The 17,530-nt window shown below is 39.0% G+C and overlaps 2 protein-coding genes across 2 annotated transcripts in view; both read right to left on the bottom strand.

Moving 5' to 3' along the window:
* LOC102207984 (testis-expressed sequence 2 protein-like) overlaps positions 1-16,024 on the bottom strand; it is a 31,444-nt gene extending 15,420 nt beyond the window's left edge. The window contains exons 1-2 of the mRNA XM_013911921.1: positions 15,651-16,024; positions 15,099-15,190 (exon numbers count right to left, since the gene is read on the bottom strand). The gene's annotated coding sequence lies outside the window, so the exon portion shown is untranslated. The remainder of the gene's footprint in view (positions 1-15,098; positions 15,191-15,650) is intronic.
* A 630-nt stretch (positions 16,025-16,654) lies between these two features.
* LOC102198626 (myeloid-associated differentiation marker-like) lies at positions 16,655-17,530 on the bottom strand. The gene has a single exon (XM_005737378.2). The coding sequence runs from the start codon at positions 17,528-17,530 to the stop codon at positions 16,655-16,657; it is 876 nt and encodes a 291-aa protein (XP_005737435.1).

Here is a 17,530-nt window from a genome sequence, read left to right as displayed (position 1 = left end):
CACTGAAAAGAAGGTAGAGAGATTTCACTACACTACAGTCTGAACACCAGCACAGATGGGGACTAAGAGCCGGGAGACTATGTGAACAACCAGTCAGTCCTGATCAAGCTTCTTGCGATCAGCATCGGAAGCATAGATATAGAAAATGTGCGTCTATATCTATTACTGTGTGGGTGCTCAAAGAAAAAGGAAAGAAAGAAAAGGTTTTTTACGGCTCAATCAGTTTTGTTATGTCAGACTTAAGAGGCAATCAGGCATCTTAAATTACCACCAAAACACATTTAGTGATTAGAACCCGACGTCTGACGCATTACCTGCTACCACTAACACTTCTTTCAAATACTTAGCAAATGACTCAGCAAAAATCAAGGAGCATCCTTAGAAGTAATCACTGCCAAAGTCTGATAGACTGAAGAAGCTTTTCCAAACAGTATATGTAACATGACTGACATTTTTAATGAAATATTCGATTTTATTAATACAGCGCCAAATTACAACAACAGTCGCCTCAAGGCGCTTTATATTGTAAGGTAGACACTACAATAATACATGCAGAGAAAAACCTAACAATCAAATGATCCCCTATGAGCAAGCAGTTAGGCGACAGTGGGAAGGAGAAACTCCCTTTTAACAGGAAGAAACCTCCATCCGAACCAGGCTCAGGGAGGGGCGGGGCCATCTGCTGTGACCGGTTGGGAGAGAGAAGGAAGACAGAATAAAAGGCATGCTGTGGAAGAGAGCCATAACACAGGACTTCAAATTGACCCTATTTGGCTTTTTCTTATTTTCATGTGTACCATTGTATTGGTGGTTGCTCATATCAAACAGTTTCAAATACTGAAGTCAGGGTATGTACAAGTAATCCTTTTGGACAAAAGGTTTATGCTTCAGAGTCTTTTCTTCCCTACTTTTAAACCTGCATGATATCCTATCCCTAATATCCAGAATTTGACTTTTGTAGACTTACAGGTTTGGTCTCCACCCATCGACTGTTCTAACCCTCCGTTTGTAAGGGCTAACCAATAAGAAGAAAGCTCGTTTGAAGGCAGAGGAGTCAAAATGGCTAATTTATGAGAGTAAATGAAACAAGGGTCTATACCGAGACTTCATATCTGGATGACCAAATTACCACTACCACCAATTCAGCCCTGAGATCCTCACAGTTTTGCCTGTACTGGACAGAGAGAGCAGTGAAAATAGACAGGAAAGTGGGGAGAGAAGGGGAAGACACATAGCAAAGGGCAGTGGGGATCAGACTTGAACCCAGGCTGCTGCAATGTGGCATATGGTCAAAAGCTCTCAAAGAAGGTGGAAACTCAGGGGAAGAGGGTCGTTTTCATCAAAGGACAGCTGGTATTGAAACAGTGTTTTGATATGTAACCGAATAAGAATAAGTGAAACGATATTGGAGCTTACTTTGCTGGATTTTATATAGAATTTCTTTTTTTTTTCCTAAAATGACCTTCCGAATACATGATCGGAATAAACTGAACAAAAACAAACAAGTATATGCAACTGCAGCATTGTATTGCCTTGCTACCAAATTGCCTACCAAGGGAAATTACCAGTTTAACTGTATTTGTCCTTGGAAGTTTCAGGATGGCAGCTTTATCGAAGTCATGGATCAATTTTCAGGTTTCCATATGTCAGAACTTATGGATTTAGACCTAGTGTAACATAAAACAAGGTTGTTACAGTAAAAAGAATCCACTGTAGAGATGCTTTTTTACAATTTTTTTATTACCAACACACTTCCTTGTTGCTATTCATAACTTTGTATGTGGCTTATGATAAAAGTCAAATGACAACACTGACACACAATTTGCAATTACTAACACTGTAACTAATGATTAAAAGTTGATACAGTGACTTGTCAGTCTAACTGCTGGCTCTTTGCTTACATTCTCTGGTAGTCAAAACAGAATTATGGTAATATCCTGTTGACATTTGGCACTGGCGTCCTTGTGCTTTGTCTGGATGACAGAGGTGGAATGAATGTTAGCTCACTCATTTACAGACACAACTTGACCACTCATTGTCACATGGGTCACGAGTGAGCTTGTTACCCAGTCAGGCAGTCTGCCAGCCACCTCTGCCCCCAGTTAGACAGCCTTCAGTCAGCAGCAACACAATGAGGCCATTTCAGTGGACTGCCAGCTGGACATGAATTTCATTTTACCATACAAGACTCTAAGGACCTGGAAGTTTTTGCCAGCAACACATTAGGATTATTGATAGTGGGTAACTATGTACTTGTTTGGGTCAGATTTGAAAGCTGGTTCTATCTCCTAATCGAGCACTATGGAAATGCAACAAACAAACAGCTCAAAAAAAAAGAAAAAAAAAAGTGGGCATGTGCTGTATATTTACATATTTATGATTGGCCTATCCATCAGAGGCTGTATCTGTACACACAAACCATGGAGATTCCTGTTTGTCTTGCGTCTCCAGAGTTTTTCCTTGAGCCAATGTCCAGACTTGGTGGACAGCGAAGAATGAATAATGCCACTGATGCTGATAAAGCTAATCAGTGAAGCAAGCCAGCCTCATTAACCCTCATGTTTTGCACTCATTAAGGACATGTTCACAGTTCACTTCTTTGTAAAGCAAGCATACACTGGCAAGGAGAAAAGCTCCACAGAGCTATTGCATGCACTGAATGGCTATTCATAGCATTGCTTGTTTAGTGTTGTTAAAATGAACTGGAGAAAAATGACGTCACCTTAGTTCCTGTGCTGTAGCTTCATTCATATAATACCATACAAAAATCTGTACCAATAAAGTAAAATAAACCACGCTAACATGAAAACAGACACAAAAATACATACAATAAAAATAAGATTTGTATCCTTATTCATGTAAAAATGTCACACAGTACTGACTATAATACTGAGAGGCAACTGACTGTAGTTTATAATCCTTGTCATAATCTTAACTATTAGTGTCATTTTTCTTATTTATTTGGATGCTGCAACATCTGACAGCAACAAGGCGCTTAATAAAGATAAGCCTACACTCTACAATAGTAAGCATAATTCCTTTAATGCATTGTTTAAGATTCATCAGAAACTATTATCACAAATCAGTTAACCATTAAAAAGTGTATAAACAACAACAACAACTGTTTTTATACAGTTTTTGTGAAAATGGACAAAAAGGTGTGAATAACTGCTGTGTTTATTCTATCATGAACTAACATTAAACTGACTGGTGAACTGAGGGAAATGAAGACACCTGAATAGGTGATGTGTCAGGCAGACCTAAATGATACAGTGTGGACAATAAGATGAAGAAAGTGAAATTATGGTGAATGAATCTATTTTATAAGGGAATATAAACAAGCGCAGTTAAAACTCTGAGGGCTGCTATCAGACTACCTGACTTCTGACCACTGAGTTCAATGAAAGTTCACAACCAGAACTTTCACAATGTCAAAATAATAAATGTGGGAAGTCCCCAAGTGAAGCAGTAAATGCAGTCATGATGGAAAAAAAAAAAAATTGGTGCCATAAAATCTTTCTTCTTCTTTTTTGGGGTTAAATGGCATAACTAATTCATCAATGATCCAACATGAGGGCTATAAAAGCGAGAATATGCCTTTCCACATTATTTATACGCCATCATGCTTGAGGAACTTTAGTTCTCTTAATGGGGACAGTTATCATAGTAGCATGACTCAGTGTGTCCAAGCACAGGACTGCCTCCAACATGACCTCACCAAAAACTTCAAATCACGCTTCATCAGCATGTCTGGAACTGCTAATGTGACTGTAAGGAAGTGGAGAAACGCCTCCCTGGTACATGTCATGTGTCACTTACTTCATCTCTTTCTTACAACACATTCACAGTTCGATTTGCTAATTTGTTATACTCACAAGACTGTGGTTTTATCAGCTTTTGAATTTATTTTACAGCTAATAATTTAATACACTAACTTCTGGGTTTCCAGAAAGAAAAAGACTGTCCAACGTAAAGTATTACCCAGGTGAATCCAGAACAAAAGAAGTCATACTTGGCACTCGGGGAACAAAAATTATATTTCAACCGATATATACGTATTATAATCTTGTGAAGTGTGATTATTCCAAATAAAGATCAGCCAAAACAGAAGGAAAGAAAGTATAAAACCTTTTTAATGCCAAACACCCACTGTTTAAAGGTCACAGTGGATACCAACACAGTGGAAAACACTGGCTTATGGGTCTTCAAGTGCCTTAACTCTGTGTGTGTGTGTGTGTGTCTGTTACCTCGCTTTATGAGTTTATGATCTCAGCTGCTAGTTTTAAGTCTTACTGTGAACACCCTGACGTTACATTATAGTGACTATTAGGATCCACAAGAACAATAAAGCAGGATACGCTTTAGGGCAGTCCTACAAGTGTGCAATGTCTCTTGATCAGCTCTACACTTCTTACAAAACTAAACAATGTTTAATGACATGTACAGAGAGATAGCCACTAAAACATTACAGCACAAGAATAATAAATTAATAAAACTGACTAGTAGAATGTACAAGTATACAGAATTCTGTAGCTTTAGTGTGCTGCACAAAATCTGATTATTGTTCTCACTTCTACACACTGCAGGGTGTTTGTTGCAACGTCACCTTCACCCTATTTTTCCAGTGTGAATAAATAAATATTTAGCAAACAACAAACCATCAAGGAATGACTTGTGCATGAGTGACTAGGTTTTGAATTTTGACCTAAAGTTCCCTTTTTTCATTTTTCAGTCACTTCTTTAATTATGTGCCTGACACCCAAAATACGGTGGAAACACCCGTGACCCTCATGTTTTCTTCCCCCCGATGATCAGTATGATCCGGCACGTGATGGACATCATTTTCTCATACAATGTTTTCCCAAGACATGGTCACCTGTTCACTTTTCTCAAAACCACTAATTTGTAACTGAGTTATAATTAAATGTTCAATTTACGTTGATTAAGTAAATTGCCTCTATGGTATATGAGAAAAAAAACAAGACCGAAAATGATTTTTCTGAGCATTTGAGCCTAAAATAATCTTAAATTGGGCTAACAGCATTTCCACTGATTGCAGCTCAGTAACTTCACTACAAGAGTATTTTTGCAAGTCACCGTGCTTGATGCTCTCTGCCAGAACAGCACCACAAGCCAACCCCCTCAGAGAATCTCAAATGTCATGCTCCACTGTTTCAGATAATCAGCAGCATTAAGATGACGCTTGCTAAGGGATGGAGATGAAACTACAACGGCAAAACACACCAGTAGGAGGTATATTGAAATCCCAGAACACTTTCAAGTTGCCAGGGAAGGGATTAGAAGCAGTCCCGCTTTAAATCCAGCTGTTTATTTGCAGAGTTAATAGCTTTCCCAGTGCCGACACTCACAGCTAAGGAAAGTGTCACACCCCATAAACACTAATGTCAACATTGCAGAAACAATAAGTAATGGGTACAGACATCTAATAGCTGCACACAACATTTTATGCCTCATTTTTTGTGGCAGATAATAAAAACTAATGTTGAAGTGGGAGAAATGACTCAACTCATTTCTAGAGAATGGCTCCCTGTACCTCTATAAGCCTTCTCTCACCACAGCAATATGTGAAGGTGTAAGTCTGCTCAATAACTTGCCTTTACGGTTCTGATTCTTGTGCCCTGATTTTGTACATAATTCCACAGACAAAGCAGAAGAGCACACATCAAACAGAGCAGTATGGCACTGATGTGGCTCAAGTTAAAACAAAAGCTTTCTGAATATTGCAGTGCGAGTATAACAATAGAAAACTACTGAGGCACCGTGTCTTCTGCTAAGATCATACCTCATGTTTCTTAGACCAATATGTAGAAAAATCAGTTTAATCTTCATCAGCCTTCAATAAACACAAAATCAGACAGAATCAAATACCAGCCCCAACACATCTGGCATGGTATATAACTCATAGATGGCACTAAAAAAAATAAATAAATACTGGTCGTAGCAAGTGGTACCCCTAGGCCTCAAGGGCTGGTGTTCTGCAAGTTTTAGATGTGTGCTTGATCCAGCACAGCTGATGTAAATGGCTAAATTACCTCCTCAACATGTCTTGAAGTTCCCCAGAGGTCTGGTAATGAACCAATCATTTGACTCATCATTCAATGCTGACCCAGGGTGATATCTAAAACCTGCAGGACACTGGCCCTTGAGGCCTGGAGTTCCCCATCCCTGACCAAAGGTTTCAATTACAAAATCCTAAGTGACTTCCTTCTTCTTTATCGCATTCAAAAGATTTTATGGAAACTTGACCTCCGACCTTGACGTCTCTGAGATTCGAACTAGTCTGATATTTTTAGCAGACGCAACTATGGCGTCGATTTGAAAGTCCTAAGTCACTTCATTCTCGAGCTCTCCCATTCACAAACCTTGGTTTTCAGGCTGCCCGCCCACTTGGCAGAGTGTTATCAACACTCAGTGAACCTTTTATGGGTCAGGGGTAAAAAAAAGCAGAAGCCACACACCAGTCAAAATAGTACAAGTAACAAATACTGAAGGATCATTATAAATTCAAGAGAAAAGAAAAACATGCCAAATTTATAACACTGCATTAGCATATATAAAACAGTAGCCGAGCAAATCCACATTGACATATCAAAAGTTTAAAACTCAATGCGATGAAAGAAAAAGGCAGAAAGTCTACCTCGCCGCTCTGTCCTGGAAACTCATTAGTGATCAGCGACGTTACAATCCAAAATGTTTCAGTTGAAGAAACCTGTTACATGGTTCAGTGTCACTTTTAGAGTGACTGCTTTAAAAGAGGTCGGGGTCCCATGATCAGCTTGATTGTAATGTATAAGAAATGCATTTCTTCATTTTGTATGAATATTTGAGTGATAGGCTGAGATTTTACTCAATTTCTGACACAGAAAAGGACAGCTGCAGAAACCACAGACTGTTCTTATCTGTGACTGTGCGGTTGTGTCAACAAGCTGAAGGTTACATGGGTTTCCACACTGGGCTTTAGGTTTAACTTTCAATGACAAAATTGACATAATTCGGATTCTTAAAGGACGCCTAAATATTCACAGAAGCACATACTATCACATTGGTGTGGGAGGATCAGGATGGCCTGCATTTGAATATAACCTGCATTTGTATAGCACTTTACTTAGTCCCTAAGGACCCCAAAATGCTTTACACTACATTCAGTCATTCACCCATTCACACGCACATTCACACACTGGTGATGGCAAGCTACATTGTAGCCACACCTGCCCTGGGGCGCACTGACAGAGGTGAGGCTGCTGGACACTAGTCCAACTTTATTCAGCAAAGCATCTCGAACAGTGGGTGGGTGGGGTTTCTGTGCACGTCTACCTGAGATGCACTAATCAGGGACATGTGCTGTCACTGACATCATACAGATTTGAGAGTAAAAACAAACTAATAAGTCTTTAAAATGGTGCGTTTGGAGCGCTCTAAAGCCTGAGCTCTTGGTTTCCACAAACACCTTTTTGTTTCAAAACATTGGCTTGTTTAATATGGGCTTTTACAAAAGTTATTTCTCTAAAATGAGGCCATCTTTGTTTCCAAAGCACAAAAGTGGGGCATGGGAATAACAACACAAATAGCAAAAATCTTACTCTAAACATCAACATGGAGTCATTCCAAGTGCTGGAGACAAACAATAGCAGCCCAACAAAACAGAAACTATTCTGAAGAATGTTGAGGAACTGGTGCGACAGGCACGGACTGAAATGTTAGGCACTGGTATCACTGCAGGTACCAGCCCTCTCCGAGCACTCCTTGGCCAGCTAAAGCCACTGAAATCACACAACCAGCATAAAGCAATGAGAAAATACGATTATGCCATTGATATCTGAAGGTCAGTGTGCCCTTTTATCCTGCACAGTCGGGATAAACACAAACTACCAACCGTGATCATATTCTGCTCAGGCCTCACTCGTCACTGCTGTAAAACTGGTGATGAGCGAGGCTTCTTTAAATTCTAATGCTACAGTCGGAAAGGTGAACTAGCCTCACTCATTGGCCCTGATTAAAACCGAGAAATCAGTAGTGTGTGAAATATGACGTCCATAAATTATATCTGATTTCACCCTCTGCTAAACTCCTTCCAGGTGCAAAGTTTCTGATGCCACTTTATCAGAGAGTAAGTGCCATGCTTTGAAAATATATACCATAAACACTATAAAGGTTAGTATGACTGTGGTTGTGATTACTACTCATGCAGTGTGCAATCATAATGCATGATGAAACTGAAGAGCCAAGTTTCTGATCCCCAAATTAAAAGCATATTAACTACAGTTTTAATTTGGTTATTTATATATTCCATCAGACACTTGGGAATTTACATAGCACCTCTAAGTGACCCATTCACACAGAATTTGTGTGCACATTAAGGGCTTTAGTCATTTCACCATTAACCCAACATGCAAATCTGTAGAAACCACACATGTACAGGAAGAACAATGTTTGAAGCCTAAACCTTTTTTTCTGAGGCAGTATTGCTAAGCAGTGCACATTTAATGTTAACTTATCCTGCACACCAGCTCCACAGGATGCCAGGTTTAGACTGGCTAATAAAAGGGTCCCATTTAAACAGTTTGTTTTACGATTATATTTTTAAGCAGGTAGAATCAAATGCTCCAAAGGTCTAAGCTTTATAACGACAGTATAATAAAACTTCAGTATATAGCTTCAATATATATCAGTTAAGCTGTGCACACAAGACTGCCAAGCTTTTAATATGTGAGTAACAACCTTTTATAACTACAGAAAGTACACCTAGCTTACATTTTCCCATCTTTCTTTGCAAATATGCAGGCATTTTTATGACAGTTGGCACGCAATAGTTTGGTGTTATGGATCAATAGAGTGAAAGAGCACGAAGACTCATGAAGAGCATGTGACGTTCCGTCTATCGAGACTAGGAAGTTAAAAAAAAAGAAAGAAAAAAAAAGCCTGTTTTCAGCAACAAACAGAGAGAAAGGCAAAGAACAAGGCCAACAGCAGGTTTTCAGAGCACAGTGACCCCGGCGTTACACAACCACATCTACCCAGACAAATCACTATTCTCATGATTCACAAACAAAGCACTTCAAATCCAATTTATACTTGCTCCTATGCATTTCAAACCCTGCCAGTTGTTCCTGCTAAATAATGCACTCCTCACTTAACTGCTTAAGCTCATCAACAAGCCCTCATTATTTTTGAATGAGCTTCTTGGCAGCAGCGGTGACAAAACGGTAACAGATCCGCCTCTCTGCTCCAGTCACAGAGACTCGTTCAGCTACAGCCCCAACTCTCAGGAGACATGTCACCTTTTATTCTTTCAGAATAAACTAAACATTTGTGACCTACAGCACTTTAAGTAGTTTTAAAGCTTTTGCTGCTCTTAACCTTTTTTAGCTACTAAGCAATAACCCTGAAGCAGCGAGTCACACGGGCAGTTCTTCCTGTAAAAAGCGGGAGTAGGAGGATTACCGTTTTATTGCTGAAGAAGAAAACCACATCATGTTTTGTGCAAATGCCATTAAGGCAAAGGACTCTTTTCATAAGGCCCTGACCTAGTGCTTAGTTTCTGAGAAAACTGATTAAGTAATAATGGCATAGGTCTCCTCAGGATTCAGCACAAACTCTTGTCAAATGTCAACATAATATTTTAATAAATTTTGTCAAATTATGACTGAAAAACTGATCATTTCTCAGAGTTTAAGATCATTTTAAAGCTTAAAAAGCATCCCTGAGGAGTCTTCCCCCATCTGTAAACTGGGACTGTGGGTTTTTCCTGCTTCTGATTCCATCCACCACAACTGTAAAAGGCAGCTAATCTGTCTGCAGTAATTACATTTCATGCTACTCAATGCAGTTCCATAACAGTGAGCTTCTGAGTCCCACGTGAGACATCAAACGTTGCTGAGAAGCCACTTCACAAGTATTACAGATTGCACAGCTGCACATTTAATCAATAAAACACTGATGATTTTACATGATTTCCAACATTTGATGCAATTAATAGAAAATGTAAAATAATGTGGTAAAAAAAGAAGAACATTTTCCCTCTGAGCAGACACTTTAATTGTTGCCCACTTGCACAGTGAACAGAAATAAAAACTTTAGCAAAAGCCGGGAATGCTGTAGTCGTGTATTTTTCAGTGCTGTTCAAAGCAATAGGAATTAGGCAAAACAGGTCCCAGCCAAACTGTGATGACAAAAGACCACATTGTGAAACTGTGAGAGAAGCTCATTGGAGACTGAAATAGCAAATGACTGCTTGAAACTGCAAAGGAGTGGCTTTAATCTTATGAAGCTGTGCTGCTCCTCTGGGCTGACGTTAAAACTGTAAATAAATTCACAGATTCTCAGAAATCTCTCTGATTTTTGCTTTCATACAATCTGTTGCCTGCAGCTTTGTGAATTTGCCTCAGTTCCAAGAGAGAAATATTTTTAGAAAAGCTATATTTAAACACCTCCCCGCCCCCTACCTTGCCCGTGTCTCTCTCCTCTGGTAACAGAGGTGATTATTATGATGGCAACAGTGAACTGAGTGTTCAGTACTGTGCAAGCAGAGCACAAGTGAGGCAGAGCCTGAAATCACAGATGGCTGATAGTGTGACACATTCTCCTGATGTCCCAGTAATGGCCATTATTCCAGTAAGGGAGCGGCACCTGTTTAAGGCGTCTGCTGGCACCTGCTTCAAAGATGACGGAGCTTACAAAAGGTTCCTGGCTTTACTACAGGAAAGAGCTAGTTTATCTTTTTTTTTGTAAAGTATTAGGGCTACATTAAGAAAAAACTATTATCGATCACTTCAAAAATCAAGTCAAAATTTTGAGATTAAATTTGTAATTCTAATTCATTGTGGTGATGAGTATGTGGATGTTGAACACATGATGCAGAAAGCCGAGTCTGGTCAAAAAACAAACAACAACAACAAAAAAAAAAAACTTTCACTAACTCGTCAAAACAAGGCATTTTGCAGGGGGTATTGCAAATGTGGCAGTTTGTCTTGAAACAATAACGGTAATCTCCACGCTCCCCATTTCAACCTTTTTTCCCCAGAATAATATTTTGACTTTTCTTTAACTTTGAATCTCAAAGTTTTGACTTTATTCCCAAAATAATCAACTTAATGTTTATGTTAATGTGGCCCTAATACTCTGTCGTACAGTATGGTTGCCCTGCCATGGAAACTACTGATCAACATCACTCTTATCTACTGAAGTCTCAATGGACTTGTATAAAAATCAACAAATCACACCCCTATCTGGAATTCTTTAAGCTCAACAAAGCCTTGGAAATTGATCTGATAACAGGGAAAAAAAAATAAGTTGCCTGTAACAGCACACTCACATGTGACAATGGGCTCGGCTTATTGCCTTTTCCATTGTTGTAAAGATTACAAACTATTACAAATCTGGGCCACGGTTCATGGAGAAACACTGGTTTCCTTTAACAGAGGCCTTCACTCACTCATTGTTTAACTGAGCAAGCTGTAAATCACAATGAGAGAGTGTACCCTGTGTAAAACTGGCCCACATAGCCTAAGTACAATAATTTCATGTCAATATTTTGTCATGTTAAGTCCAAATCATCTGTCTTCTTCAAGGCTTTGTAGATACAAATGCCACCAATAAACTTCCTGCCACTTGGCAGCTGTCTTGGAGCACATCGGGGTAGTTATTTTGTGTATGATACATAAATTATTTTTAATTCTGGTGAGGGCCAGGACATAAACATGTATGAAGAAAAATCAATCACAAGCCAAACACAGAAAACCAAAACAAAAAATGATAAGGTTTGCTTACCTTTCTGCCAAAAAAAACTTTTTTCTTCCTAAAACTTTATTTCATTTCATTCAGAGAGTGTCTGCTTCTTTTTACCTTTTAAATTTTTTTTTTTAAAATAAAACTAAGTGTGTCTACATCTCAGCTGAAGAAAAATCTGACGTAAGAAAAATAAAAAACGAATATTCCTGATGATCGAAAAATAGATTTGGTCTGCTGAGAACCTGGAAGACAAGAAAGTGTCTCAAAGCTATGAACAGGTGTCGAGTCACCAGGGTGCAGGTACATATGAGCAGCACATGCTCTTTGTCTCACAGTGAAAAATGAATAAGTCAAACTCTATTAGAGGAGCAACACTAAGGAGGTGATAAAGACACACAGCCACTACCTGTTCTACTGCATTACAACAGCATCAGAACATGTTTGGCTCGGAAAGTAAAACATCCACAACACAAACTAGTTGATGTGTGTTTTACCAGTCGGTACAGAATTCTGTTTGGGCATACATGTGGAAAAGGCTTCCATTTTGAACGGCTTTCATTCGGCAGTTTTATTTGTGACATGCTTTCTGAGACAGGAAATGAAAACGTGATCCAAATCATTTAGATATGCTGCAGACACACTCAAACCCTAAGCCTCGTTCTGTCGCTCACAGGTGTTACGGCAGCTTTTACTTCTCCTTTGGTTGCCAAAATGACACCTTTCTCTCTGCATCCTTTCAACCACATCCTGTCCTTTAGTTTCAGCACTTTCAGCATGAATTCTTCCTACAGGTGCTGTCTGTGCCGCCGAGGTCTGAGTGGCTTTTAATGTGTTTGCTGACATATGCCAAATCAGGCTTAGGATACAAAGTACCTTACTTCATACCATGTAGGCTTCAAAAACAAACAAAAAACAAAACGCCACAGGTTGTGGCTCTGGATGCTTCTCTCAGGTTTACGTTCGACATGTCTGCTATTCAGGCCACCGTTATTACTTATTCAGTAATAAGTTCACTCATCCAAGTGATTTATTGAAGAAGTCACTTGGACGAGTAGCCAGATGTTTCCCCCACAGGAAACGCTACGTTCAGATGAACAGAATAAACTTTTTGAGTTATTAAATTTAGCTAAAACTAAAAGGCAGAGTGAAAATAGAGTTTAGAGAGATGAAAAGTAACCAAACAATTAATCTGTAGTCACAAAATGAATGAAAATAAAGAAAAAACGTCTTTAGTTTTAATCTTTTACATAAAGCATTAAGAGGCTTTGATGCATATATTTATTGAGAACATAAGCATGAATGACCTAACTGACTGCCTTGACAAAATACTTTATAATACTTATATTCTGAAATTCTTCTTAAATCATACAAGTACATCCCATACCAACTACCAATAAAATAAAATAAAAAGCTTCAATTACATAAAATTTTCTAATAAAAAAAACTAAAATGAAATGAGAAATACCAATTTAAAAATTAACTGAAATTAATTTAATCAGAAAAAACACCCTATATTAACTCTGATTCAGACACGACCATATCCGTTACATATATCCTTACCAGAAACAAATACAATAAAAAACATTGCTGAGAATGACAGCCTACATCAGACCAAACTTTTCACGTGTTAAAACCAAAATGTTTTACATCCATCTTATTCTTTAGCTACATCTAGAATGGGTTCACTTTCTTATACAGACATATGAACATTATAACATGATGACCACAAAAATCAACATAAACATTACGACTGCAGAGTTAACTGATTTGCATAAATGCCTAAATACCCGACCAGGAAGAGAGACCATAACGTTCACTTTTTTTTGCCACCTTGAAACAGGCTTAACTGAAGTCAGCAGGAGTCTGGCTGCATTACTCGAGCTCTTTTAGAACAGCCTCATGCAAATCTTAAAGTCAAATTCCTCTGTGAATTACCGTGAATAACTGGCTCAACAACACAGCTAACTGCTACGCTTTATTTAAGTTCTACTATGAGACAATGTGGCAGTTAAGGAACAACCTGCAAAAGAGAACAATGCAAGTTTAAAGAAGTGGAAGCCTAAAGAAGATAGCATTATTGGATTACTTGCATTAAACCTGAAACTGAACATGTGTTTAAAGGAAAAGAAACGTGTTCTGGTGTGCGGGCTTTTACCACAGCCTGTGGGTATTGCTTTGAATATAATTTCACGAAGCAGCAGCTTTAGTCATCTAAAAATAATGACTACATGACTTGAAGCTTCTTGAGCACCAAAACAATAAGTTCCATGAAGCGGTTTGGATGACAACAAGTGAATTCTTATTCCTTATAACACTATGCAGCACTAGTGTTTCTTTTAGTATGAGCAATGGCTACTTGACAAAAGTAGTATTGTTCAATATAACCTATAGAGACCACTGAGAGGAGCATAGACTTTATACAAAAGATGGAAGTAAGTTTCTTGTCTAAAAAGTGAAGTCAATGCATTTTTGCACTCTTCAGGTCGCATAAAGTAGTTCATTTGAACAGAAGTTTACAGCCTTTTTGTCTACTTTACCATGTGACTGGGAAGTTACTGTGGTATCACTCAGTTTCTGAACCTGATCCACCTCGCCTTGTCAAAACGCTAAAATCAAGGCAAGAAAATGGTCATATTGAGGCTAACCAAGGAGTGACATAACGATGAGCTACATACGTTTTTATATAGTGTCTATGGTGACGAGTAAACCAGTTAAATGAGAAGAAAAGATGCACTGCAAGTCTAAGAAATTATTTTTAAATATAACCTTAAGTCAGTATGTGCAAAACAAAAATAAATAAATAAATAAATCAAACCAAACAAAATAAAACCCAAGAAAAATGGTAAAACTCAACTTTAACTATTTGCGTTTAAAAGCATTTGCTGAAATGTAAATTTAAAGTCAGAGCTTCAGAAGGGAGCCTTGGGCTCATCTCTTTTATTTGTATGTTCGAATACAAGACTCCATGCTTGTGCAAGGCTTTTAAGGACCACGGTTCTACCAATCATCTGGTTTTGTGACAACATGTTCAGTTTTGTGAATGACAAAGCTGGGAATCCCAGCACTATGTGGTAAGACAAACACACGTTTCCACTTTATCTTCAGGTCACCAATACCTGAGGCCTGCTTCTAACTCAGAGGTTTTATCTGATCCCTATTCTGTGAATGCCAGCTGTTCTGTAGTACTACTCAGTTCTTCACCACTCAGAGCTGTGTTTGTCCTTCCTATCCTCCACACGCACTCTCTCTTAAGCTTTCCTCTTTCCATCTAGACTTTGGCCCCACTGAGGTAATTTGTAGCTCAGGAAACCGATCAATAATGAGTCCAAATTTACTGGCTAAGTGCTTACCTTGTATCCTCAGTGCCATTCAATCCAGCCTGGGACTTGCATCTGCCTAGAGCAGAGTCAAGTATCACATGTCCATGGTGCTCATGGGGCTTCTGAGAAACACAAGAATTAAAGGGCCAAAGATAATTATGGCTGTAAAAAATATAAACACAGAGACCTAAAATATAAAGGGAGTGTGTTCTTCGTAGCTCAGCGTTTAGCTGGTAGCCATTTGTGGATGGAATATAACCATATGGCAAAATATAGGCTTTGGCTGTAGGAGTTAGCATGAGGATGATACTGGGAGGTGCTATATGGACTAATATGGGTACTAACGTGGTCATAATATTAATTATGATCTTACACGGACCAGTGAAACACGACAGCATTAACTAACACTTATTTTCACTGCCATTAGCCCAAACATGACTTAATATCAAACCATAAACAATGAGTGGACGGAAAAGAATAGTTTTCCTGTTTAAAACTGAATCCCGAATTTGTTCCCAAGTCTGTTTTTAGACGAGCTTATTTCACCAAACTGGAAAAATGTGTTTCGTAATGATAGCTTACCGTTTGTGGGAGTCTCCATGTTCGCCTGGACACACACGAAAAAAGCAAAACTTCCAAACGGGCTCCAAAGATTCACGCACAGTAATGTGTGTGTATTCAGTTCCACGTACCAACTTATTTCGACCCGTCTTCTACCTCACCCTGTTGACAACGACTAAACTGCACTTAGTTCCTTAAAGAAGAGTGGAAAAAAAAAACGCTGGAGTCACGGGAGGCCAGAGTAATCGAAACCGAGCAGCCGGATAACTCCATTGCAATGCGGTTTGGGATAGCCAATCGATGTTTTGATAGAGCTGCTTTGCAAGCCTGAGCTGGTGAGGCAGATGTGTAAGGTAAACAGTGTAAAATGTAAATAAGTCGGGAACACTAGTGTACAGTTTTTTTTCTGGCTTATCTTGGGGACACAAAATTTACTAAATTAAAATAAACTCCTTTTGTAGATTATCATAAAAGAAAAAGAAAGCAAATCCATCTTTTATTTTGCTTGTGTGCAGGCTAATCAGTTAAAAAGTGTGTGAATAACAGTCACATCTGACTAGTATTTAAGAGCTAAATGCATTAAAGAAGGATGTGATTTACAGCAGTTTTTATCTTCACAAAAAGGCGCAGCTGACCCCTGCTGAAAATAAACATTGAGTGTAATGTACAGTTAAAAGTTCCCTCCTGTGATTTAAATAGTGGTACTGCTAATGTCGTGTTGCCATCTAGTGTTAGCAACTGGCAACTGGCCCCATTAAACTGATGGTACTGCAGGTTGTGTTAAGGTATGTAATAAAAAGAAAATAATTAGTCTTTCATGTATCAGTTACATTGGAAACAATTTTATTATTAGTCTGAATGCCTTTGGGTTAATTTTCTTTTTTAGACTCTTTATTCTGAATAAGCATCTGTTAAGCATCATGAGTAACTGTTTAGGAAGTTAATTATAGTTATCATACATTCAACATGTTATTTCCCCCATATTACACCCTTCAGAACACTTTTCACACAATATATGAGGACCTTCACATACGACCCCTGTCACACAACAGTTTGATGGAGAAAGCGAGATCCACTGTGTAAGCTAATAGTGTAATACTGGATATAACGGTTTCCATAATAACCAGCTGTTGTGTTATGGCGTTTTTGTTTTCATTCAGCTGCAGTATCTTGGTAAAACAAATCACTGTGGCCAACATGTAGAGCAGTACTCCAATTAGGGAGAAGCCAGCCAAAAATCTGTCAAAAGGCAGAAGACATCGCCCAGCAAAGTCACCTAGTATAACCACCAGTGTAATTAGAGACATGAGGATGCAGACACCATATGACACACCAGAGACCGATAGCTGCCATGCTACTCCATTAAGGAGTTCATGGACCATCTCCACAACCGGAGGTATGATCATACAGCCCCCCCATAGCTGGATGATCTTGAGGAGACCCGGCATGGTGCTCATGTAGCCTCTTTGCTCGTGCGCTTGGGTGCGGAGCACAATTGACTCTGAGGTGTAGGCCAGGAAGGTGAGACCTGAGGCCACTGCAGCCGCCACAGGACGTGGTAGTTCCCCCTTATGATCCATCACCATCCAAGGGAAAATCACAGATGTACTGAAAGTCATCAGTGCCCCCAACACTGCCACCGTCATAGTTAGGTTCTTCCAGGATACTCGGATAAGACTGTGAAACTGGATGATGCTCAGGATGTGGATGAGCAGGGTAATGGTGAAGAAGAAGCACCAGATGAACATACAGAAGATCCTAAAGGTTCTGTTCCAAGTTCCGTTACTATGTTCCACAGAGGCCACAAGACTGAATGCTGTGCAGGTTGTTAGGACTTCCAATGTGCGCACCAGGAAAAGGGGACTGGTGAAGTCTTTGGCCTCTAGTACAATCACAGGCAT

Source organism: Pundamilia nyererei, unplaced genomic scaffold (genome assembly GCF_000239375.1).
Source record: "Pundamilia nyererei isolate P.nyererei 1_Seehausen unplaced genomic scaffold, PunNye1.0 scaffold00075, whole genome shotgun sequence".
NCBI lineage: Eukaryota > Metazoa > Chordata > Actinopteri > Cichliformes > Cichlidae > Pundamilia > Pundamilia nyererei.
This window is presented reverse-complemented; position numbering and strand designations above follow the sequence as displayed.